The sequence below is a fragment of the Manis pentadactyla genome, chromosome 15, assembly GCF_030020395.1.
Source record: "Manis pentadactyla isolate mManPen7 chromosome 15, mManPen7.hap1, whole genome shotgun sequence".
NCBI classification, from domain to species: Eukaryota; Metazoa; Chordata; class Mammalia; order Pholidota; family Manidae; genus Manis; species Manis pentadactyla.
In genome coordinates this window covers 59543450-59567893 of record NC_080033.1, presented here as the reverse complement: position 1 = coordinate 59567893, position 24444 = coordinate 59543450, and the positions used below count along the sequence as shown (strand labels likewise).

Here is a 24444-nt window from a genome sequence, read left to right as displayed (position 1 = left end):
ATCTCTGAAAAGATTGTTTAGGAAACTTAAAAATTGCATGAGCTACTTTAAGAAACATGATACACCTCCTGCCATGGCAAAAAGATATGAAGGACATCTGGGTTTTATGATTATAAAGAACTAGAAACTACTGTTGGCAGTAAGACTTAAGTAAGAAATAACATGAAATGAGAACACTACAAAGATGAATAAAAACAACTACATCAAAATGATAATTTAGGAACAGGAGTTATATTGATGAGCACAAAAAAAACCAAAAATAAACAACCACCCAGCCCCTCTTAACTGCTCAGATCAGACTCTCTGCTCCTATAAACTCAGAACCTACTACCTGGGGAATGAACCAAAAGCCTACAAAGATCAATAAATATTGAATTTAATAGAAATGGTAAATAAACTTTCCAGAACAAAAACATCAGTTACAATTGATCTCTAGTCAATATATAAAATAAAAATGCACAAAGGACTATGACAGTATTAGGCATTTTCCCAGTACAGTAAGCACAATAGTAGAATTCTTCTAAAGAGGATACAATTTAAGAGGGACTTCTAATAAACTGCATCCTGAAGGGGTCAACCAGCCATGTAATATGAAAACTCACTGAAGGACTAACTTAGCGACAAGGAGACCATGGGCATAAACAGCTAGCTCCATCTTTCAATGTCAAGAAGAATTAGACTTACTTGTCTAATTAAGTAAGTCCCTTACTTTGGACTGAACCAAAAGCCTACAAAGGAGTTGCACAGGTAAACTTGGATTAAAAATGAGGAAGAACCTTAATCATTAGAAATGTCCAATAATGAAACAGACTGCCTCTCAAAATAGCTCACAGAGCACTAAAGAGCCATCTGTCACAGATATTTTAGAAGAGTCACCTATAAGAATCAAATTTGGCCAGATGATCTTTAAGGTCTCTTACAATTCAAGGGTCTATGAGGTATCTAAGACTCCTTCCTAATATAATGCAAATTCTACCTGAACCCTGCTTTTATTTCAGATACAGAGCTCAATGCATTTAAATTTCATAATTCCATATAATGATCACATATTATGGACCAAGAAATAATACTTTCAGGCTAAATCTCACTAGTTCGATTTTTCAATTTCTCCCTAGAACACCAAAAGAAATGGGAACATCCTAATTCTGACAAAATTTACATGATCAAATTTCCTCCAAAGCAGCAATAGACTCATAGACACTTAGAACTGATTAGTTGTTACCATGGGGGAGGGGTTGGGCTGGGAGGTTGGGGAGCATGAGAGAGGTAAAGGGACACAAAAATTCTAAATCATAATATAAGCTGGTCATGGGGATAGTAATACAGCATAGAGAATATAATCAATGATTCTGTAACATCTTCCTCTGCTGACAGTAACCACACTAGTGGGAGTGAGGATTTAATAATATGGGTAACTCTTAGACCACTGTGTTGTATACTTGAAACCAGTATGACTGTACATCAATGATACTTCAATAAGAAAAAAATTTCCTTTCCTCAAAAGGCCCTGTAGATTTCGAAACCTTCTTTGTATATTTCTACTTAAAGTATTTTCCCTGGTGGGAGAAAATAAATTAAAAGAATCTCAACACCTTCTTATTAATTTAGCATAAATGAGTAAAAAAAAATTTTTTAAGAACTGAAAAAACAAGTAAAATGAGGGATTAATTCCATTTACTCATTGAACTCATCTACTTAAGAAAGTAAAGAGTATGGGAAAGGATACTTATAGATCAATTTTGGGTTTCAAAGTTCCAAAAGTTTAATAGGCTGGTAACTAGCTATTTGTTAAATCTCTCACAAATCAAAGGAAAATCACGTAGGTGCAGAAGAGAATAATGTTGGCAGTGAAAGGTTCCATTCAGCATTTGAAATACTTCTACTACTGCTTTAAGGACAGACAGTAAGACAGCTCTAATAGTTTAAGTTTGCTTTCTAAGGCTTCTAGGAGCTACTGCAATCCTTGTTAAGCTGAATATATGTGAATATGGTCACTTCTCTCCAAACCAGCCAACCAGTGTAATATTTCTATTCATCAAGGTTTGTCAGTTTATTGCATTTAGCCAAGCTTAGTGGTAGCCAGCAGTTATTCTAAACAGTATCCATAGTTCAAATACATGTAAGAAAAGGGTAAATTTCATTCCAAGTGTCATTTCACAAGAACTCTAGTTAAAAAAGAGAGACAAAAGCACACATTATTAAAATCCAGCACAAGAAAATAATATATTATATCAAAGACCCTAACAAAGCACAGCACCATTCTCTACATCAAATAGGCTAAAACTCAATCCCTGGCCACCTAAAGAGGTAATGTCTGCAAATGTGCAGATCAACATTTGTCTCGCCTGAGGGAGATTTCAGCCCCAGGCAAGTTCACTCTGGATTTGTGAGACCAAATAACAACAACAGAAGTTGGGGGTAAAAGGGTTTCTACCAAGCTTTATTCTTCTGATGGCAGGATGAGTGCTAGAATCACATCTGCCTCTGGCAATTTCAGGATCTATCTCTGTCTCTGCCTTCAGGCCTCTCTGCTGCCACACAGCCCCTGGAACAAGCACTGGGCGGAGTTCCTTCTCTAGCAATACAGACAACTATGGCTCACCACCAACAGGTGGGCAAGCACACACCTGCAAGCACTGCCTGTGCGCAATGGGCAAGCAGATTAGGGTCAGGTAATGATCCTGGCTATGGTAACTTCCATTTTCCCTACACCTCCACTCCTCCAGGATTTTTGCCTCACAACCTAAGCACCCTCAATCTTCTGCAATGGTTCCTGTGTGAGACAGCTGGGGCATAGTAACCAGATTCCATAACAGCAACAGCACATACAGATAACAACAAAAATTATGATACAGATAACAATAGCAATTATGATAATCCTCAAGTCTGAGGAGTTAAATTGCTACCAAGTGGTCATTCCAGCTGTACTCAAACCAGTTCTACTCAGATGATTTAATGGCTTGCACTTTTCCACAGAAGGCCAGTAGTGCTCCGTACACACCCAGCAAGCAGTAGTTTTTCCTAGGGTGTGTGCCCAATCCAAAAAGACATCAGAGGAGCTTAATCTTAAAGGCTATAAGACACATTTTAATGACATTAACTTAGACAAATCTTGTCTATCAGGTAGGATGCACGCAAGAGAGTGGTCCTGTGATAGGAAAGGGGTCCTGTCTGGTTCTAGCACACCATACCTTTGCCCCTCTTCCTGTGGGGGTTGCTGAGGGGTCTATGTATAGTGCTATTGAAGGTGCATGCACTGGCCATAAAAATAAAACAAAACTATTCAGTAAGCTCTTACCTTCCAGTTGTTTAGGGTATGCTACCATGATACCTGAGGGCCACTCTGCTGTTACTCCAGGAATACATGGAAGGTCAGCCTCCAGACCTTGTCCCCAAGGTGCTAGTAGGACCAGCCATTCCTGGTCCATGTGTCAAAACATCCAAGGCCACATACATTGAACAGAGTCTCCAGGGTTTACTGCAATCTGTGCTCGCAGCAAGATATTACTTTGGTGGCCAATCCCTGGCTTCAATAATATCTCCTTGATTTGTACTTGCATTGGTATAGGGGAGGTCCCATGTTGCTGTGGGACTTGGTGTAAATTGCTTTTAGAGCACACAATATACTCCTGCTGGTCTCTACTGATTTCTTCAAAGGTTAAAGCAGGCCCCACTGACGGGCTGCAGGCCCCACTGACGGGCTACAGCCCAGTGTCTTCTGCCTTGCGCACAACAAACGTTGACAAAACCATCGGGCCATGTCAGGGGAAGGATTTCCTTCTAGCCAATGTACCTGGGCCAATTCGTCTGCTTCATCATTTCCTGGGGATGTCAGCAGCAAATGGCCTCTCACATGGTATACTGTAACTGTTTTAGTCTGACCATAAGTCTTGCCATAACTCTTGCCCCCAAAGGGGTCAGTGACCAACCATGCATTGGCATGGTACCACGTTGGTAGCCACAGAGTCAAACCTTGATAGATGGCCCAGCTGTCCATGCAGACACCTATTCGGAAGGGCTTCTTCCACACTATTCCCAACTCTTATCACTGACTCCTCTTCCCCTTACCTTTCCATGCATATTGTCTCAGTCTTAGGATGGAAAGCTACAGCCCTCCATTTTGGGGGCTGCCCATGGCTGGAGCCATCTGTGTACCACGCCTCTTCAGGTACACACATTCTTCCATCCTGATAAGGGCTCTCTGCTACTAATGGCTCTAAAGCAAATTCTTCTTGCCCTTCACTGGTATATGCCACTAGCCCCAGTAAGCGTTGGAGTTCTCTACTCAAGGGGCTAGTAGAGAAGGCACTATGCTGCTACAGTATATGTCCACTTGGCCAGTGTAGGCGTCTGTGCCACCCCACTCCATGGCTTTTGGGTCATCTCGTATCCACCACACAACGGGATAGGTGGTTTTTACCTTTATCAGGGCTATCCCAGTGATGGAATCCATAGCCAGCAGGCATGGTACACAGCAGCCATTTATTTCTCTGTTAAGATGTGCTGTGCCTCTGCTCCTTTCCATAGTTGTGACCAAAATCCAATAGGTTCATGAGTTCACTCAGGCTGCTGCCAGAGACAGCCATAACCATCTTTGGTCACATGGACATGCAGCTCACAGGATCTTAATGGGTCTATCACACTCAAGGCCTGCATGGCCTTGACTGCCCACCTTGCAGCAGTAAAAGCAGCTACACATGTTTCATCCCAGTCCCACTTGACACCCTTTCATACCAAACAGTATAAGGACTTCAGAATTTGTGCCAAGTGCAGGATAAACACTCCCCAGTAGCCTAAAAGACCCAAAAACTCCTGCAATAGTGTGATGGTCATAAGGATAGGGAAAGCCTGAACTTTATGTATCACTCCTTCTGTTGTAACTTCAGTTTTACCTGACCAGACAACCCCCAAGAATTTGGCCCCTGAAATGTGGTACTATTAATGGCCCCTTTCTCCTGTAGATGTTGCAGCAGCCTAGGTGCTATACTTTCTAGGTCTTTTAGAGAATCCGAAGCATGACATCATCAGTACAATGGTTCAGCCGCACCATTGGTGGTTTCTCCCATGCTGCCAAGTCCTAGGCTACAAGTCCGTGACAGATGGTGGGCTGTGGAGGTGTCCCTGTGGGAAGACAGTGGAAGTCCACTGCCGGCCTTCCCACATGAAGGCAAACTGTTCCTGACTTTCCTGTGCTATGTCAATGGAAAAGAAGATATTAATCAGCAAGATCCACAACAAATGATATGTCCCTAGTTCATGACTGAGAATGTCCATAAGGGCTGCTATAGAGGGGACAGCAGAGAGGGGATATGACTTTATTCTGTTACCTGTAATCCAGTCATATGCCAGAAGCCATCTGGCTTTTTTACTGGTCACACCAGAGAATTAAAAGGACTACGGGTGACCCAAGATATGGAACCAACCTAAGTGTCCATCAGTAGACCAATGGATAAAGATGTGGTACATATACATAATGGAATGTTATTCAGCTATACAAAGAAAAGAAATCCTGCCATTTGCAGCAAAATGGAAATAAGCCAAGCAGAGAAAGACGAATACCATATGATTTCACTTATTTGTGCAATATAAAAACAAAGCAAAAGAGAAGGAACAAAACAGCATTAGACTCATAGACACCAAGAAATGACTAGTGGTTACAAAGGAGGCAGGAAGTGGGCAGTAGAGTGGGGAGGAAAAGGGGGACTGTTGAGCCACTTTGATATATATATAGTAAAAATAATAATAATAATAATGATTTTTTTAAAAGGGCTATGGATGGGCTTTATAATACCTACCTTCTCCAGTTCCTGGAGGGTTTCTCCAACTTTTTTGTGCCCTCCAGGCAATTTGTATTGCTTGGTATTTGTCACTCGGTGAGGCACAAAGCTGCAGTCAGTGCTTAGCCTGTCCCCTCAGAACTGATTTCACCACATGTATCCTCAGTCTGAGTCATCTGCTGTGGTCTGTAACCAGAGGCCCTACAGGATGCCTATCCCCAAAATATATTCAGGGATGGGAGAGATATACACGGTATCTCCTTTGGGGTAGACACTCTATTCCCAGTGGGATTTGGGCTTGTTTCACTCTGATAGCCTTACCCCTGTATCTCTCTGTAACAGCAGGGATCATGAGAAAGTGCTCAGAGTTGCCATACATCAGTGAGCATTCAGTTCCTGTGTCTACCAGAGCCAAGACATGTTTGGTGCACTTTCACTGGGGACCAGTGAATTCATATTTCAACATGTGGCCTCCAGTCCAAGGTAGATGCCTTGACCCTCCCCTCAAACTGTATTACCCAGTTGTCTTCCTGTGAGGGTACAGGTGGGGTCAGCTCACTCCAGCAGAAAGTCCTGCAAGAACATGGTCAATTTGTAGCTTTGTCTCCAGCTTCCATTTCTTGGTCTTCACCTTAGCCAATGGCCAAAACCACTGCTCTGGCTTCAATTGTTGTCAGAGCTCCAGTAAGATTTTATTTGACTTCCCACCCAATTTCTCTTTATCTGCTCCTGCCTTTATCAAATCAACCCACACCTGGGTCCTCATGACCTTCATGGGGCCCTTTAAACTCCTCCTCTGAGTAGAGGAGCACACTCCCTTCCATGCCTGCATCACTTCAGCCTCCCCCAAATCAGCCACAGTACTGGTACCCTCATTTAGGGGTTGCCCTAAGTGAGGGGCAAGATTGGCCACTAGGTCCCCAAGGAGGGATGGGAGAGCCGTTTGCACACTGTATCCCTCATCCCTATGGTAAACAGCTCCTCATCTGGGCCATGATTTGCTGGGTTATAAATGGCATTTTTCATGCCCAAATCCCATAATACCTTTCGGAGTTCAGCATACATCTGCCATCTAGTGAGGGAAGATGGCAATTTACCCTGATTGGGCCATACGGTAGGAAGTGTGGCCATAAGCCAATCGAGGAGAGGGTGATTGCTTCGGGTCTGTTATGTATTTTATAATTACTGACTCAAGGCAGGATTTGTCAGGGAAGCCAGCTTCCCCATTTCTAACTGGACAGAATAATCCCATCCACCCATACATCCCAAAGGCAGGGAAGCCAGGCTAACATGGACTCTGAGAGTTTCTCCAGAAACCAGGAGCCCAAATCACCAGCTCTTCCTGGGTATAGGGGTGAAGCACAGAGTGCTCAGTGACCTGGGCAGGGGGAGGGCTGCACTTCTCCCGGACGAACCCGCGATTGCTGCATCTTTATTTTCTTGACTACAACTGGGTGGGACTTCAGGAGAGGAGGGGTTGGTGCCTGCCACCCGACCCCCACCTCCTCGCCCTTCTCTGACACATCCTCTACTGCTTCCAGAGCTGACGGCAGCTTCTTTGCAATCTGCCACAGTACAGATAACCTCATTTAGTTAGGAAGCCTGAGTGCCTCCTTTGCTACATCTTTTACGTTCTCCACAGTGCCTCACAGCAACACTATCTCAGTCTTCAACAGTTCTCTTACATTCTCCTCAGTACCTCACAGCTGGCATTCTTGTGCTGACTTTTCTTGTGCTTCCTCCTTCTTCACAGCCTTTAAGCTTTTCCTCAGCACTTTGCAGCGACACCTTCTCATTCCCCAAAAAATCTTTTCCTCCTCCAGAGCACCTCGCAGCTTGCATTCTCGTACTGCCTCTTCTCATGCTTCTCACAGGAAAGCATCCTTCTCCCCCATGGCCTTTTTTAATACTGTGAGGAATTACCAACCTACAGTTCCCACCACCTTGGGGGCACTGTTTCTCTAAGGATCTCCCAATCTCACGGAGGGCCTCTATCATTGCCTCAGGTGTCACACCTCTCCCCAGTCCTGGGGAGGGGTCCACTCCTTTAGGAAGAAAGCCATCTCGGTCCACATGCCCACTGGGGGACACCTAAATTCTTCCTCACCCATATGGGATTCCTGCAGTATTTACCCAGCCATAAGGGCAGCCCGCTGAAGCACCCCTCCCATGAGGGCAGCTTGTCCGTTTTTTTAATCTGTAGTGAATCTTGCTGACTGTGCCTAATGTCTTGACTGAGGGAAATTTTAACCCTGGTTCACTCTGGATTTGGTTAAGACCAAACAACAATGGAATGTTGAGGGTAAAGGGGTTTATACCAAGCTTTATTCTCATGGTTGCAGATTGAGTGCTAGAATCACATCTGCCTCTGGCAAGTTTGCAATTTTTCTCTCCCTCTGGGCCTCTCTACCTCGTCGCAGACCCCAGGGAGAGCACTGGGCAGAGCTCCTTATATAGCAGGACAGACAATTATGGTTCCTGCCAACACGTGTGCAAGCATGCGCCTGCAAGAACTGCACAAGCACAGTGGGCAAACAGATTAGGGTCAGGTGATGATTCTGGCTATGGTAACTTCCATTTTCCCTACAACATTATAGATAACACACAAACAGCAATAATAAGGATACTTAAATGAGTGTTTACTCCATGCCTGACACTATGGTGAAAATGTTCTACATTTTACAAAGAGATGCCTATTTTGCAAATAAGAAAAATGAAGTTCATATATACTAACACACTCATGGTAGCATCAAGGTTTGAACCTGTGTCAGGTTCATACAAAGCCTAGCTTCCTTTAGGCAAACCACACTATTTTATATAGCTAAAATAATTTATGAAGAGCTCAAAGCACCTCATATATTGAGTTACACCATGAAACCTAAAATGTTACGTTTTAAAACAACTGCATTTCATTATCTAATACACCATCACTTGAAAGATATTTTATACATCATTGTTGTATAAGAAGAATCTTATTAGTCTTCACCCCTGGTTTCTGGTTAGAAGGTTCTAAATCCTTGGTTTTTCCTGAGTAATTAGCTGGCTCTTGACTTAGTTAATTCATGAGCCTCTTGGATGACCCCTGAGTTTATGCCAAGAGATGTGATGACTCAGGATGGAGGATGGTCATCAGAAAGACCGACCATGTAACAACAGAGTTGACACTTAGAGCCAGCCTGACTTCAGGGGTGGAGAGAGGGCAGATTTAGTTCAAGCATGTGGTCAATGATTCAATCAATCAAACCTGCCCAAGGAAATCCCAACATAAACTCTGTACGGAAGCTCCATGGACATACTGGTGAGTGAACTCACTGGTGTGCTGACAGGGTGACAGAGGAAGAGGGCATGAAGTTCTACATTCAAGACCCTCCCAGACCTTGGACTATGTGTCTCTTCATTTGGCTGGTCCTGATTTGCATCCTTTATCCTAAGACTGTAATCGTTAAGTATAGTGCTTTCTTGAGTTCTGTGAGTCATTCCAGTGAATTACTGAACCTGAAGGGGTCATGGGAACCCCCAAATTTGTATCCAGTTGGTCAAAAGTGCAGCCAGAATCTGAAGTAAGGGCAGTGTTGTTGGGGATCACGGCCTTGAACTTGTGAAGTCTGTGTGAACTCCTGGTGGTTAGTGTCAGAATGGTATTGCAATAAACCAGATGGCATTGCAATAACCATTAAGAAAGAAAAAACACTGCCAATTAAACTCTGACCCTCCAACAACTATAAGATACAAGCTGATTTCAGAAGTATTAAAATATAAATAAATAAATAAATAAGTAAGTAATTTAATATATAACACATTCTTTAAAGTTTTAAAATAGCACAGAAACATGAAGCACAAACCAAAAATAATCTCCTTTGTCCTTCCTCAGTGGTAACTGAAACAGGATTATTCACTCCACGTTTATAAAATCAAAACATGTTAAACAAAAACTTAGTGACTTGCAAGAGGCCACCCTGCAAGCCAGTGACAGAAAAGGCATGAGAACTCAGGATTTCCAAATCCCAATGACATTATTTTCTGTTATATATCTCTTAATGCTTCTTAGCTTATCTTAAAAGATAGTCTATCAGATACATTAATCTCAGTCATTTTGATGACTAAGAATAAAAGTAAACATATGACCACAAGCCAAAGGGCACTCCATTGTCACATATGATCTTGTTACAACTTTTCAGACAGAGGGCAATTACACTCAGCTTCACTAGTGAGTCAGTTATCACTTAAACAATTCAATAAAAAAGACCAAATATAATCCCACGAAGAGCAAAGAATGGGGAAACAAGACACTCGTTTTCCAACTATAGCTCTAGCACCAGGCAGCTTCAGGAATGTGCCTTCACCCTGTCCTACCCAGGCCTCTGTTTCACATCTATAAACCACAGGGAAATGGTCTCTGTGATACTCAGCAGGGAAGCTACTAGTCTTGTAGGCAAGACAGTTCTTCGTTATACGAGACTGTCTCACACACAGAGGACATAGCCCCTCTGGACCTTGCCCTCGAAATGGTTCCTCTGGTAGTTGTGACAACCAAAAAACCCTGCCACTACACATAGTTCTAAATGTTAAGCACAGAGGGTGAGGAGTTGTTAGGTTGGGCAGACTTCATGTCCCCAGGAAATAAGCTCTCAGGTTCCTTCAAGTTCTAAATTCTATAAATTAGCAATATGTCAGTTTTACTTAAGTGACATGTCCACAACTGAAAAAGAGAAAGCAGGAAGTCATGGATGATTTAGAAAAAACATGGGGTAATTTTAGTCCCAGTAATCCCATTTCTAGGACCAACCCAGGGAAATCAACAGTGTAAAGACTTATGGACAAAGGTTTAGTTTGTCATCACAACACTACTGTCAGGAATTAAATGATTGAAACAACTCAAAAAGGTAACATTTATTGAGCATTTATTAGGTGCCAGACATCATTCTAAGTACTTTTACTTCCTTGCTACTCAAAATGTAGTACATCTCTTAGGAGCTTACTACAGAATCTCAGACCTACTGAATGAGAATCTGTACTTTTAACAAGCTCCTAGATAGACATCAGAGTTACAAGTATACAAGAAGCACTACAACTATTAATTCATTTAATCTTCATAACATGTATAATAAATTGAATCCTCGTGACAGCTCTATAATGTAAATGTTGTCATTTCCCATTTTACAGGTTAGTAAACTAAGGCACAGGGCATTATGTAACTTGCATAGGAATTGCCAAAGCCAAGATTTGAACTCACACACTCGTTCCAAGCTCTAAACCATTATTGCATATTATTTCTCAATTTTTAAACAAATTATAGTTATCTCTTTAAAATGGAATATTCTGTAAAAATTAAAACTGGTGTCTAAGAAATTTTTAATAACACAAGAAAATTAAATGAAGTAGACAGTAAATAAAATTGAATATATGATATGGGCCCAAATATGTAACTTTTTACACACACATTCACTTCAAAAAAGGTCTGGAAATAAGGGTTGATATGAGAAGGCAATACATGGGCTCTGGTGTCAGAATGCCAGAGTTCAAACTCCAGCTCTAACCACTCAATTAGCTCAGTGACCTAGGTGAGATGGCTTACCCTGTTTAAAACTCATTTCCCTTACCTATAAAATGGGAGTAATATCTACCTCACAAGACTGTTGTGAGGATTAAATAAGGCAATTTACAAAAAGTGTAAGCACTGAAAATTTTTTCGTTTTTCCAAAATTTCCAAAATGAATACATATTACACCTCAGTAAGCAGCAATAAAATCTACTGAGAAAGATAATGCCTTAGGTTGCCTACTATCCTACATAGGGCTACTTCGAAGAAAGTACTTACTCCTCTGATTAGATATCATAAGACTGAACTGAAGCAATCAACAGCTGAGTAAGAGATCTAAAAAAGATCTCTAAGTAAGTATGATTAATTAGTGACACTGAATAAGGGGTGCTGTGCCAGCTCCTCTCCAGGAAGGCCTTTCCTCAGAATGAAGTCCACCGTCTACTTTGAACAATTCAGGCATTCCAGTCACCTGGCTCTGCCTGTCTGCCTGCCCTAGAAGAGGTTATGGGACTTCCTGCATAGCCTCAATTTGCCTCATCTGAAAGGACTAATACTACCTCCCTTGGAGTTTGGAGTTATTTTGAGGATTTAACAAGCAAGGTGTGTAAAGCACTAAGTAAAATGACTAGCAATAAAAAGCACTTAATGTTAGCGAAGATCTACCATCAGCATCACCGTCCTTTGGCTGGATGAGCAATGAAAATATATTCACTTTTTCAAACCATAGTTTCATAGTGTTTTTATTATTTTCTAATCAATTATATTTTCAAGGAGCTACTTCATTACAAAATGATCAAGGCCACAAAGAGTCAAACTCTCCAGTTTAAGTAGTTTAGATTCACAAAAGTAAATTATATCTCACTTCCGGATTCTAAACGAATTACACAACTAGTAGTAGCAAGCCAATTCAGATGAGGTTTTCCTCCACATTTCTAACAACTTTTTATACTTACACATTACTACATAAATGACTAAGTGCTAGGTTTAAATACATGAACTCCGTCAATCACTACCAGCTATAATGTAGGTCAAGGCTTTCCACCTGATAAATTAGATCAGAATCAGTGTTAAGATTCAGAAAAGCTTAAGGATCACCCAGTCTGATCCTTTTCATTTTACAAATGGATTTCAGAAATGTAGTTAGCTGGTGAACCAGGAAAACATTCAAATGCTAATCTACTTTTTCAGGAATTAGTCCAAATCCTAAAACGAACACATAAGAAACCTCAGTTTAGACTTTTTAAATGACATCAATTTTTAGCTCAGCTTAAGGTGTTACTATTATTACCACATTTTTAGGTGTTAGTGGGAGATTCCTTTCTCACCTTCAACAGTATTGAATCCACAGCTTTGAATTCTGTTTGACAACATTTATTTATTACAGGGAAGCGGGAGGAGAGAGAGTCAAGGGTCAGGCACTTAAGGAACTCTTATTTGCTGTCTAATTCAAAGAACTAATAGTGAATTTTTTAAAAAGCTGAATCAAAGAGTTCACATATACTGCGTAAGACTACTAACGCTGACATTTCTGGAGAAAGTCAAGGGGAAATAGGCATACTTTTATATCATTCATCAAAGTATAACTTTTATGAAGAGGAACTTGACAATAGCTATCAAAATTATAAACACACAAAGCCTTTGACCCAGCAATTCCAATTCTAGGAGTCTGTCCTGCACAAGGGAGAAATACCACAAATATTCAAATACAAAGACATTCACTGCAGCACTGCTGGTATTAGTAAAAAACTGGAAACAATCTGCATGCCCATTAACAGGAGATTGGCTAAAATTATGGTAGACTCATAAAGTAGAATACTATGCAGCCATTAAATAAATGAAAACTATATAAATATTAATATAGAAAGATCTCTAAGAGATATTAAGTCAATAATGTGTTACATACAGCATCAGTTTCGATATTCATATACAGAGGCACATGATCATCATAAGCATATATACTTTCCTTTATACATTTCAATTTCATTCGATTTACATGTATTACTTCTAAAAAAACATAACTTTCAAAAGATTTATGTTAAATTTAGGTATCTGACCTATGATGTAATCAAATGAGGTAACTCTCAAATTTTCCTTCACTGACAGCTTTTAATTTCAAAAACCATAACATCGGCATTTCAAGGACAAATCTTTTTTCAAGTCCAGTGACTCCATCAACATCAGTTTCAGCATGACTGCAATCCCAAAGCCCACTTCCAAGCAGACACACATTTACTTACACTGCAGTAGAATTAGCATGGTAAAACTCACACCTTACCTGACCAGGTCTCCATGAAGCTGTAAATAAAGACTCTCCCTTCCCTCTCCAGCACATATTTCTGATGCTGACGTCTCTACTGTGCAAAGGACGAGGTGCAGGTCGGAGGCGAGAGAGGTGGTGGTAGCAGTGGCAGTGGCAGTGGTCGTGTCTGCTCCATAAAGGTAGACACAGCCTCTCTTCACATCTTCTCTCAGCCAGTCTCTTTCTCGGGAACCAAACCGACTTCTCCTATTCAAACAATTTCTGCTCCCGTTGCGTTTCATATTCTTCTAAAAGACATCAAGAGAAAGAGACCATGACATGAGCTAGAATGTCGGGATTAGACACGGTCGGTCCCCATCCCACCTTTCTACTCCACATCTACCAAGACGACCTCGCACAGAGCCTCCTGCACCTGCCATCCTACTCTTACCTGGAACACTTCGCTTTCTTTACAGCTAGCTGTTCATGTCTCTGTCCATCATCTTATCTGACCCTTTATCTCAAGTTTTTCAGAAAAATGTCAAGAATAATAAAATGTCTGTGTAACTACTACCCAACTTTCACCAATGCAATATTTTTTCACATTCAGTTCAGATCATTATTCTCAAGAACATATACACAATACAGTCTTATATTTGTAGCTAAAGCCACCTGGAACCCCAAAATAATCCATTTCCCTCTCTCTCCAGAAACACTCTCCTGTACTTGGTATTTATCATTCCATGCATTTTTCTGTTTGCCGTATATGTACATATCTGTACTGTTTTAAGTGATTTAAAACTTTAAATCCTAACTAAATTATGTTTGATCCTGCCATTATTTTATTTGGTTCAGCATCGGTTTAGAGCTACATCCATGCTAATACACCCAGCTCATTCATCTGAATATTTCATTATATGGATATACTGCAATTTATCCACTCTCCTGCTGATGGTATTTAGTTTGTTTCTAATTTTTCACTGTTGGAAACAGCAACAGGTCTTTATATGCAAACTGTAAGTTTCTCTAGGGTCCTAACCCTCTGCCTCATATCCCAAACAACCAAGTACAGAACAACACAATACTGCACAAATGTTCTTTCCATTCTCATGTTTCCCAAAAAACTACTGTTGCATTTGATCATTTAGGTTTGTGGAATTCATACACATTGTGAAGTCATGTAATCTCAAAGCAAAAACAACTGCTACAGCAGTATAACATTTCAAAAGGTATTTATCTGCTCTATTTTTATGATGAGCCATTTCTGCTCCCTTTAATAAAAAAGAAATTTCCACTAACAATCACACTGACATTCTCTCCAGGTTATCCTCCATTGCCTTTTCACTGTTTCAGCCACATCCAACCATTTGTAACATCCTAAACACATCAACCATTCCACAATTCTGTTACTTGTCTGGAATGACCTTCTCCACCCTGTCCATTTGACTAGATACTCTTCAAACTTCTATGCCTATGTTACCCTCTTTGCGGAGTCTTCCATGTCTCCCACCCCATTTTTCTCCTACCTAAAATCACTGACTCAATTCTGTCCTCAGCAGAACTTCTTCACCTTGCATATATTTCTATTATTCTGTGGGTCACAAAAGGGTTTAATTATTTATTTGATGTTTCTTCCGCTCTTCTACACTGAGAACATATTACACAGCATCTTAACACCTGGGTGGCACAGAGATGTATGCAGAACTTATCTGACATCTCAGAAACATATTCCCAGTCTGTGGTTTAGCTCAGTTAGCTCTGGCAAGAAGCTGAATAAACTTGGAGGAAAAAAACCTGCACAGAGAACCCTAAAATTTTTCCTTTTTATCAGCCAAAGTAAATAAAATACTTTTGCTACTACTCCTCCCTGGAAAACAGAAAATACCTATAAATAAAGCAAATGTTTTTGTATTCAAAGATTAAATATTTGAGGATAATTTTCGCAACTAAAATTCAGTCTCTAAAGATGGTGAAGAAAGGGTAAGGAAAAGTTAGGAGGTATCCCCACATGGGAAGAGAGAAAACCAAGAGTGAGAATGGCTTTACTGTTGAAAGTTAGGATAACACAGGCAGAGCAATCATTTTACAGATCTTTGGGATTTGAGTACAGCTTTGCAAAACCATGAGGATTATTACTGATTCAAACTTCAGATGAGTAGAATAAACCCCTGCTCCAAGTGGGAACTAGGTCTCTTTTTTTATGAAGAGCATTTTCTCAAAGCTGAACATCTCAGAATTAACAAAGGGCTTTCAGTTACTTATTTTATAAAGACAGAGGCCATTAAATTTGTACCACTTAATTTTAACCACTGAATAATTGGCCACCGGTTAATTTTAAATATTCCTTATTTTTTAATCTTTGGGAAAGATCAAATGGCCTATCTGAAAACAGTATTCTATATGGTACAAAATATTTATACAAAGAGGCTCTGCATTCTGCACACTGGAGAGAAATTCTGCTGCTATTGAACAAGTAGACACTATTCCACACAACCACCAAAAAGTACCTTTAAAAAAACTTTTTAAGGTCAAATAATGGCCCACTGACCTTCTCAACCTTAGAAAAGTCAAGAAAGACCCCAAGAGGTATTATATTAGTTCATCTATGATTCCTCTTCCATGAGCATGTTTAATAGTTATTTTTAAATGTATATATACTTCTCTTAAGATTACAAATTCTTAAGAACTTTACATTACTGAAATGTATGTGTTGTTGGCCAAAGAATGTACCTCCTATTTATAATATATTCCACTCTATGAAGATAAAATATTGAGTTAGAACTTCAGTAGATACCATATTGTTAAGCATGTACATTAGGCAGCTTTAAAAGGCCTAGATACTAAGCAAGCATAGCCTTCTAGCAAGAATCTAGATAGTTCAGCTATTATTAGCCACTACTGAACTACCTAGTGCTTCCTTCTCTATTGTCTCAAGCATGAGGTATCTGCTAGAAAGGCCAGTACTGTCCAGCTTTTAGAATCACTATTTTAACCACTGGAATTGCTAGATTAAGAACACTTATTTCCTCCCTTACTCTTCTATGAGAACTGCTGACAAACTTTATCTAAAGGAAACACAACTATAATGACCTCTCACATCAAACAAGTATATAAAGAGCACATTTAAGATTTAAAGGTATTTCTAAAAAACAAGTCTTTATAGAGGAAGCCATGAATTAAGTACCTATTTCAGTTTTACAGTTTTCACTCTCTAAAATCAGTTCAAGGGTGATACACCATTAAACGCCCACATATAATTCTAAGTATGTATGGTAAAAACAAGGTCTAATAAAATAACTCTCCCCACTTACTGGGTCCTATTAGAATGTGAAATACTTTAAGGTAGGAGATATATTCCTGCATTCAAAACACTGCGGGAATATGGGCTCATCCCTAGGAATACACGTTAAGGAATACTTTGGAAGAGGTGGAATGAGAAAGGAAAGGAAAAATATTTCAGCTCATTAAAATCTTTTTGGCATTAATTGATTTTTTAAAACCATATACACACATTATTTTGATAAGAACTTGAAACTACTATTGCAAAAATAGATCTCATGGCATTGGCTGACTAGATTAGCTGTAACTTCATATCTTCTACAGACTGAGTTTTTCAAAAATTTCAAAATGACTGTAGGAAACATCTGGAAAATTATGCTTCAAAAGGTATGCCAAATAATCTTAGGAGTATTAAAATATATCTATATTTCAACTACACCTATAAAGGGGTACATTCTAAATATCAATTTACTAAATAAAGCCAGGAGTAGAATTTTTTTTTTTTTTTTTTACAGTAAGCAGATCCCTTGAGAAGCAGAGTGCCCGTGAGGCAGGAGCAGATTTTGAATCAAATTTTCCAATATTCCACACAGATGGACCTAGATCTAATCTGGCTAAATTACACTGGCTTAGTTATACTAGCTTCTTTATGAAGATCTCTATTATTTGACAATAATGTTGTTCATGATTTGGTATTAAGTATAAAAGAGTTACAAAAATGAATGATAAGCCTTTGCAAAGGATCTTCAGAGAACATGTAGGAGATTATGACTTTCTTCCCAACTCAGAGTCTTCTATTTATATATTCTTTTCCATACTTGTATATTCTTTTCCAGTTTCACTTGGCACAAAATTCAACCACTCAGCTATTTAAGGGAACTTCTGTATGCAGAACATACAGCATCTATTTTCCATAGCCAATCCTATTTATTTGCAAGGATTATTTAAAGTGTTGACCATATGCAATAAAGCAAGGGATGCAAGAGCCTTAGAAACTGTCAGCCTCCCATACAACCAGCTTGGTAGGTAGTATAATCAAGATCAATTTCTGGAATCTTTCTAATAGTCCTGATATTGAACTCCAGGGAACCAGTGGTAGGTTGGACCACTTCCTGGGAGGGTGGGAAGGCAAGACCCTTCAATAAAAATCCACATTTCTCAATTCCTTCCCTCTCACAACTCACTCCCTACCCACAAAAAATGTTATTAAAAATAGCCAAACCTTGTTTACTTTCTAAGCCAGAGGGCATTACCTATCACTCAGCCCTGACATTTCCTGATAAGCCAGGCCAGTTCAACTTTTTTTTTCAGCTCATTCACAATTTATATTTTTTGTGATTTTATAGTTTTAAATCAACATCCAAAAGCCTCTGAGTAATAACATTTAAAACTTATGGTTAAGGAAGTTACAATAAATATGTATTAGATTTGTGCAGAAGTGGAGATAAAATATGAAAAGCTTTTAAAGTCACTGCAATAAGATTAGTAAGTAGTGGCAGCAAAAATGTTTTATATTTTACAGTTTACTTTTACGTTGTTTCATGGATTCACCAGAGGCTGCAAATCTATTACCTTGTTCAGTATTCCCATCTTTATGCTGTCCTACGAATAATCTCAGAAATACAGTGCCCACTCTTAATCCCAATCAACAAATACTAATATTTTTTAACATCATGGATAATCACTGTCTTGTATTTTTGAAACACATCGTCTTCTAAATTTTCTTTTCTCTCTTCCTCTCCCTGGCAAGTTTTAAATCCTGCCTATTCCTCTTCTATAACTTTAGAGGAATTCCATTCCATCTCCAGGACACCTAGTTTACATATCTGACCTGCAGAAAAATTTCTCTCCATTTCAAAGGCTAGTAGAAAACTCCAATGCAGTTAGTCTCCCTCAAACCCTCCTTTCAAACATCTTCACTGTCCCCTCCCAACCGTACATTCCTTGTGCATTTAAACTTGTCATCACCTTCAAGAATCCACTTCCTCCCCCCTTGCATCTGCTTTCGTTTTCCTCCTACTCCCCCCCAATTCCTGCCCAAAAGCCCCGCCAGCTGCCTGTTGCATAACTGCTCCCCCATTGCCGTCTCCCTGGACTGAGCCCCGCTCCCACAAGCAGGAATGCCCTTTTTGCCAACTCCTCCTCCCTGCTGCGACACGCCCAGCGATTCCCCGAGATTAAGCCCCACCGAGGATTCTCCCTCCAGGCGGGGCAGGTCGCGCTTCCAGGCCGCGCCTCCGAGCGGAGAGCCGGGTCTAAACTTCGGAGGTGAGCCCCGAGAGCAGAGCCGGCCCGCTGCACCCGGCGCGGCCCGAGCACCCGGCGGCGCCCGGCCAATCACCGCCGCCATCCTCCCGCTGGGGTGATGTCTTCAGGTGTCCGGGGGGAAAGCCCTGCGTACTTCCAGCCCCGCTCTCGGCCAGGGGTGACCGGGCCCCAGACCCCGGGCCCCGAGGGGAAGCCGAGGCGGGCCCCGGGTCGCGAAGGAGGCGGGTGGGCGGCGGCGGCCGGGCGGACGCCGGCCCGAAGGCGTGGGCCTGCCCCGCGGGTGGCGCGCGGCCAGGGATGGGCAGCGGAACGGACGGAGGCGGCCGAGGCCTCCGCGGGGGCCAGGCATGGAGGCCTCGGCGGTCTGCGGCGCCCCCAGCCGGGCTGCGGGACAGCGGAGCCGCGAAGCGGACTGACTGACGCGGGGCGGGGGCCGCCGGCTGCCTCCGCCACCGCGCGGGGAAGAGGCGGCCTCTCCCTGCCCTTGCTCCCTTCCCTGCCCGCCTCACCTTCAGGACCCGGATTCCAGCCGCCCGGCGGCTCGCGGGCGCTTCGGGCGGCTCCGGGGGCTCGAGCGGGCCAGCGGGCCCAGGCTCCACCTCCCCCATCAGCGGCGGAGGCTGCTCAGGGACGCCCGGCCGGCGCGACGGCGCGCGGAGGATCGGCAGCGCGCGCGAGCAGCCCGCGGCCCCGCCCCCCGGCAGCCTCGGGCCCCGCCCAGGGCCCCGCCCCTCTCACAGCCCCACCAGAGCTGCGTAGCTGCGGGCCTGGCGTGGCCCCCGCGCGGCGAGCCGCATCCCGGCGGGCTGGCTCCTAGCACCCCGCGGGCGGAGCCAGGCGCCGCCGCAGCGCCGGACCACGGCTGCCCGCCGCTCTCGGTTTGGAGGACTGAAGCTCAGGGAGGGTTATTACTTAGTGCTGTCCCCGCCTCCCAAGTGCGGGATGGACGAGGGGCACGTGGGGGGTCTGCACCTGTCGGTAGTGACAGGAGGCTGCTGTCCGCAGAGGTGGCTCTTCTCACTTCTCGCAGACGTTTCCTCTCAAAACTGGCCTGTGACCCTCACCTGCATAGCCATTGAACGAACTGCTGAGAATACTCTCCTTAGCAAGGCCTTTTCCTTATTAGAGGTGCTCATGACCTTCTTCAGCAAATCTGACCCAACTTTAGGTGCTAAATATCAAATCACCTCCCAGCCACATTTGAATTCCCTTTTCTCTTCACACAGTAAAATTACCAGAATTGTTTTCTCTGCTCAAGCAGTAATATGGTCTGTGAGCCATTTTATTTTTTGCAAGGCTAATTCAGAAAATCTTTGAAAGTTAATTTATGATTTTCTTTTAGTTCCTGCAGGGATGGTAGTCTGTAGCCGGTCAGTGGACCAAATTTGGAGTCAAACAGCCAAATTCCAAATCTCAGCTCTACCTCTTAACATCTATACTCTTGTGCAAGTTATTTGAGCTAAGCCTTTGGTTTTTAACTGTGAAATAGAAATTAGTATAAGCCCATTAGCTATTAGGAAGATTTTGTGAATGCATACAATGTGCTTAACACATAGTAGGAATTCATACTATTATTAATTCTTAAGTTCCAGATTTAAGATTCATTTGGTTTCCGAGGGAGTTCTCTTCTGTTAATTCTGCTCTCAATTTTCCTAAGAAATCTTCTAGACTTCTGGATTTTTAGGTCTTCCCCTCCTACACAGGAGGGGAATGAACCTTCAAGCAAAAAAAAATGAGCTTTTAGTAAATAGTAAAGATCCTATCACTTCACTGTTTCAGTTTGCCTAGTCCAGACTTACCATCTGTTTGAAATATTTTAATTGAAGGCTTAATACAAGAGTTTGAGATCTAACAGTGCAGTCTGTGCCCCTCTACTGGGAAATATACCCATTTGGAGATAATTTAAATGCCAGGACAAAATTAAACTCTTGACAAGATTCTGACTCTGTACAAGTTATTTCTTCTGTAAGAAAGTTTGTCACTACTTTTTCCTTCACATGAGTTACTTTGCATATACCAAAATTCCAACCTCCAGGAATATTCATGTCTCATTTTAATCAATTAAAAATGATTTGTCTCTGCCACTCTAGTGTAAGATGAAAAAAAAAACTCTTAGAATGTCTGCTTTCTGGGCTTTTCTTCTACCTTGAAACTACTTTCAAGAAAGCTACTTAAAATAGCTGGATTCTCATTTCAGTTCTTAATGGGTAACTTCTTTCAGCAAGAGCACTGGTTTATGAGATAGGCACCAATATGGAGACAGAAGCGGACCTGAAGGGCAGACTGAAAGGCAGTGTAAAGAATAAAAATGTGGTTCAGAACTAGTGTTTCTAAAAGCCTGTTTCCTGAAATTTTATACATTACCTTGTTCAGATCTTATGAGCATAAGCTCTTTTCTGATTGATCACCCCAAGGGGTAGGATCTTGTCCCAGGAAAGACCAGCAATTTAAGTTTATACTGGGGAACAGCAGTAGTAGATGAATCATTTGTTTTTTCAATTAATGGGATAGTGGGATAAAGCATCAATTCAGAATACAAGCATACGCTAAAGTTATCTATTTACTATTACTTCAACAAGAACAACAATAGCATCTTTCAAAAGGAAAAGCTACCAGCCCAGATGTTGCAGAGGATAATCTGATGCAACTCTCTTCAAAGGTCTCCATGATTTAAGATCCAATTCAGTAATTAGTGACAACCAGTTGATTTCTGTTTTCTTTTCAAATCATGTACTGCCATTAACATTTTATACAAAGGTCACATATTCATGTTCTCCCCCAGTTCAAGGCAATGTGCATTATGTATGCCAAGGGTTATGTAACTATAATTTCTGGAAATGGTAAACAGCTGAGACTAACCCTAAAAATAAATTCCTCTGGGATTTTTTATGCAAAAATCCATCTGCCCTCACTGCGGGTTCATCATGACAAAAATCACTGTTTGGATCCAGCCAAGAGGCAGAGAAGTCATTAGACTCCCTCCTCTCTGTGTGCCTCCTATAAGCAGCTGTGCATACCTCTCTCCACCTGCAGACACACACACACACACACACACACACACACACACACCTCTCTCCACCTGCAGACACACACACACACACACACACACTCTCTCTCTCTCTCTCTCTCTCTCTCTCTCTCACACACACACACACACACACACTCTCTCTCTCTCTCTCTGTTCCAGGATCTTTTCCTAATCCTCACTACAAAATGGCAAGAGGAAAATCTGGCAAAGGAAAGTTCATATATATCAGACTTTGGTGGAATAAGCCGTGAGAGCTTATTTTATTTGCTTATTTACAGCTAGGTTCCACTCCGTTGAGGATCACAAAGTCATCTTTAGGCCTAAGTCCCTTCTTATTTCTACCGCAGGTTGTGCAGATTTAGATATTTCTTATATTAGTTCCAAATAAACAGGCAGTATTTACCTGGCTTCCAGGTTCGAAGAAATTTTTTCCTTTTTTAATATTTTTTGAATATGGGGAGAAAGTAGCATGGGAAACCCTTGACAGTGGTAAAAACTAATTTGGTCCTTCTGAAGTTCAAATCTGAACTCTATTCATTGTATTGTTAAATAAAGGTCTGGAGTCTATTACAAGGTTAAGCTTCTGTACTGTAGCTTTCATATTTTCATCTAATTAAGAGGTAGATGAAGGTGTCAACTAAATTTAATATTAGAAACAAAAATGAATTTTAACTAAGCCACATAAAAGGAAAGATTACAGAAATGTCACTTACCAAACAGTGCCAAAGGGCACTCCTGCATAAATTAGATAATTGCCAAGGCCTACATCCTTTTCTTTCTTAATTAGGGGACTGTCTCACTCTCCTGCTTCTCAACAAGTGACTGTCAGGGATCATCTGAGGAACAGGAAACCTAGGGCTACCAACTTCCAACCACTCTCACTTCTATAGAAGAGCTCATATAAAATAGGTCATGAAATACTCTTTTTGGCTGGTCAAGACTTCTTATTCTTAATCACAGATATACTTGAATACTTCATAACAGAAGCTTATTAACTAAAACCCCATGACCACCGGTAATACACTTTTCACCTTGATATTATTTCTTTGCCTTAAGAAATTCACCAACACAGAAAAGATAAGCACGGCAATAGTCATTTGTTAAGACTTCCAAATGTACTTTCTGCTGTCTGTAACTACAAGTTTTTTTTTAAGTTGTTCGAATTCCTTAGTCAGATTTCTCTGTAAAATGAATATTTATATGTTAATAAGTTTAGCCCAAAGCTCTGGAATAAGAATTCATCCAAGGCTTCTCTAGCCCACTTGTAAGAAGCGAGGAAGCAAATTTTAATTCATTGAGTATTGACTTTTTATTATTAGTCACTGTTCATAATTTGTTTCAACCAAAAGACAATACACACAGAATTCTAATGCATCCCATGTAAATGTTTACAGCCATTTTATTATTCCTCACTCACCTCTAAGACTTATCATTTAATTTTAAATTTTTTTTACATCTCAAAAATATGTCTGCATTAATTAGAACTTCATTAGCTGTCCCACTTGGAAACAGCTTTTTAATATTTTTACAGTAAAGAAGATGTGATGGGGCTTAATGAAAATGTAACTTACAAGATTATGTAAGAAAAGGGACTTGACAGGGACACAATGGGAATTCACAAAGGAGAGAGTTCAGAAGCTCTATCCCATGAGGCCCCAAAATAGAAAATGAAAACAAAACACACAGAGCCCAACAGCAGGTTCCAAAAACAAAAACAAAAAAATGCCAATTCTCCATCTTGAAGCCAGAATCAGCCTCGTGGAAGTTTGTGAAGCAACCGTGCAAGCTGCTTCCACATTTTCTCCTGTTTAGGTGTTCCAGGTCCTGGAACTCTATAGATGGGACACGCTCACTGCTATTGCTTGAAAAAGAGTCACCCACTTCCAGTTCTACAAGCAGCCCCCACCCTCCTGAGCCAAAGCTAGTCAAAGTGTTTTAAACTTCAGGACTTTCTGAGCAATTCTCTCTTCAGTGATCCTCTCCATTCCCAAACTCGTGAGTAAGAAGACATGTGTGACCTCCTCTCCACCAACCACAAAGTTCATGAATATCCACTTTTTGCTCTCTAGCTCTCTCTTGGTTTAGGACAATGTGGTTAAAATACATTCACTAGGAAAAAATATACACATTCAAACTCTTTTGTTCCTCTAGTTCTCGTGGCCCAAATATTTCCCAATGTAAAAGATAATGAAGTTGAACCTCAAAAATGGTATTTTGTAACTTCCAATCTCTTCTAGAAAAACATAAAAATGGAAAGCATGTTATATAGTAGATGCAAATACTCAAATCATTAGTGCGGACAGTTTTAAGT

The 24444-nt window shown here is 41.1% G+C and overlaps 1 protein-coding gene across 3 annotated transcripts in view; it reads right to left on the bottom strand.

The window, feature by feature from the left end:
* The window catches only part of PHLPP2 (PH domain and leucine rich repeat protein phosphatase 2), a 68259-nt gene extending 48446 nt beyond the window's left edge, over positions 1-19813 (bottom strand). Inside the window, exons 1-2 of one of the 3 annotated variants that reach the window (XM_057493379.1) lie at positions 19615-19813; positions 13595-13866 (exon numbers count right to left, since the gene is read on the bottom strand). In XM_057493379.1, the coding sequence (XP_057349362.1) occupies positions 13595-13866; positions 19615-19713 (371 nt within the window). In that variant the 5' untranslated portion in view covers positions 19714-19813. The remainder of the gene's footprint in view (positions 1-13594; positions 13867-19614) is intronic. The other 2 variants (XM_036926927.2, XM_036926926.2) reach the window with 2 other exon arrangements.
* Between the last annotated feature and the right edge of the window lie 4631 nt (positions 19814-24444).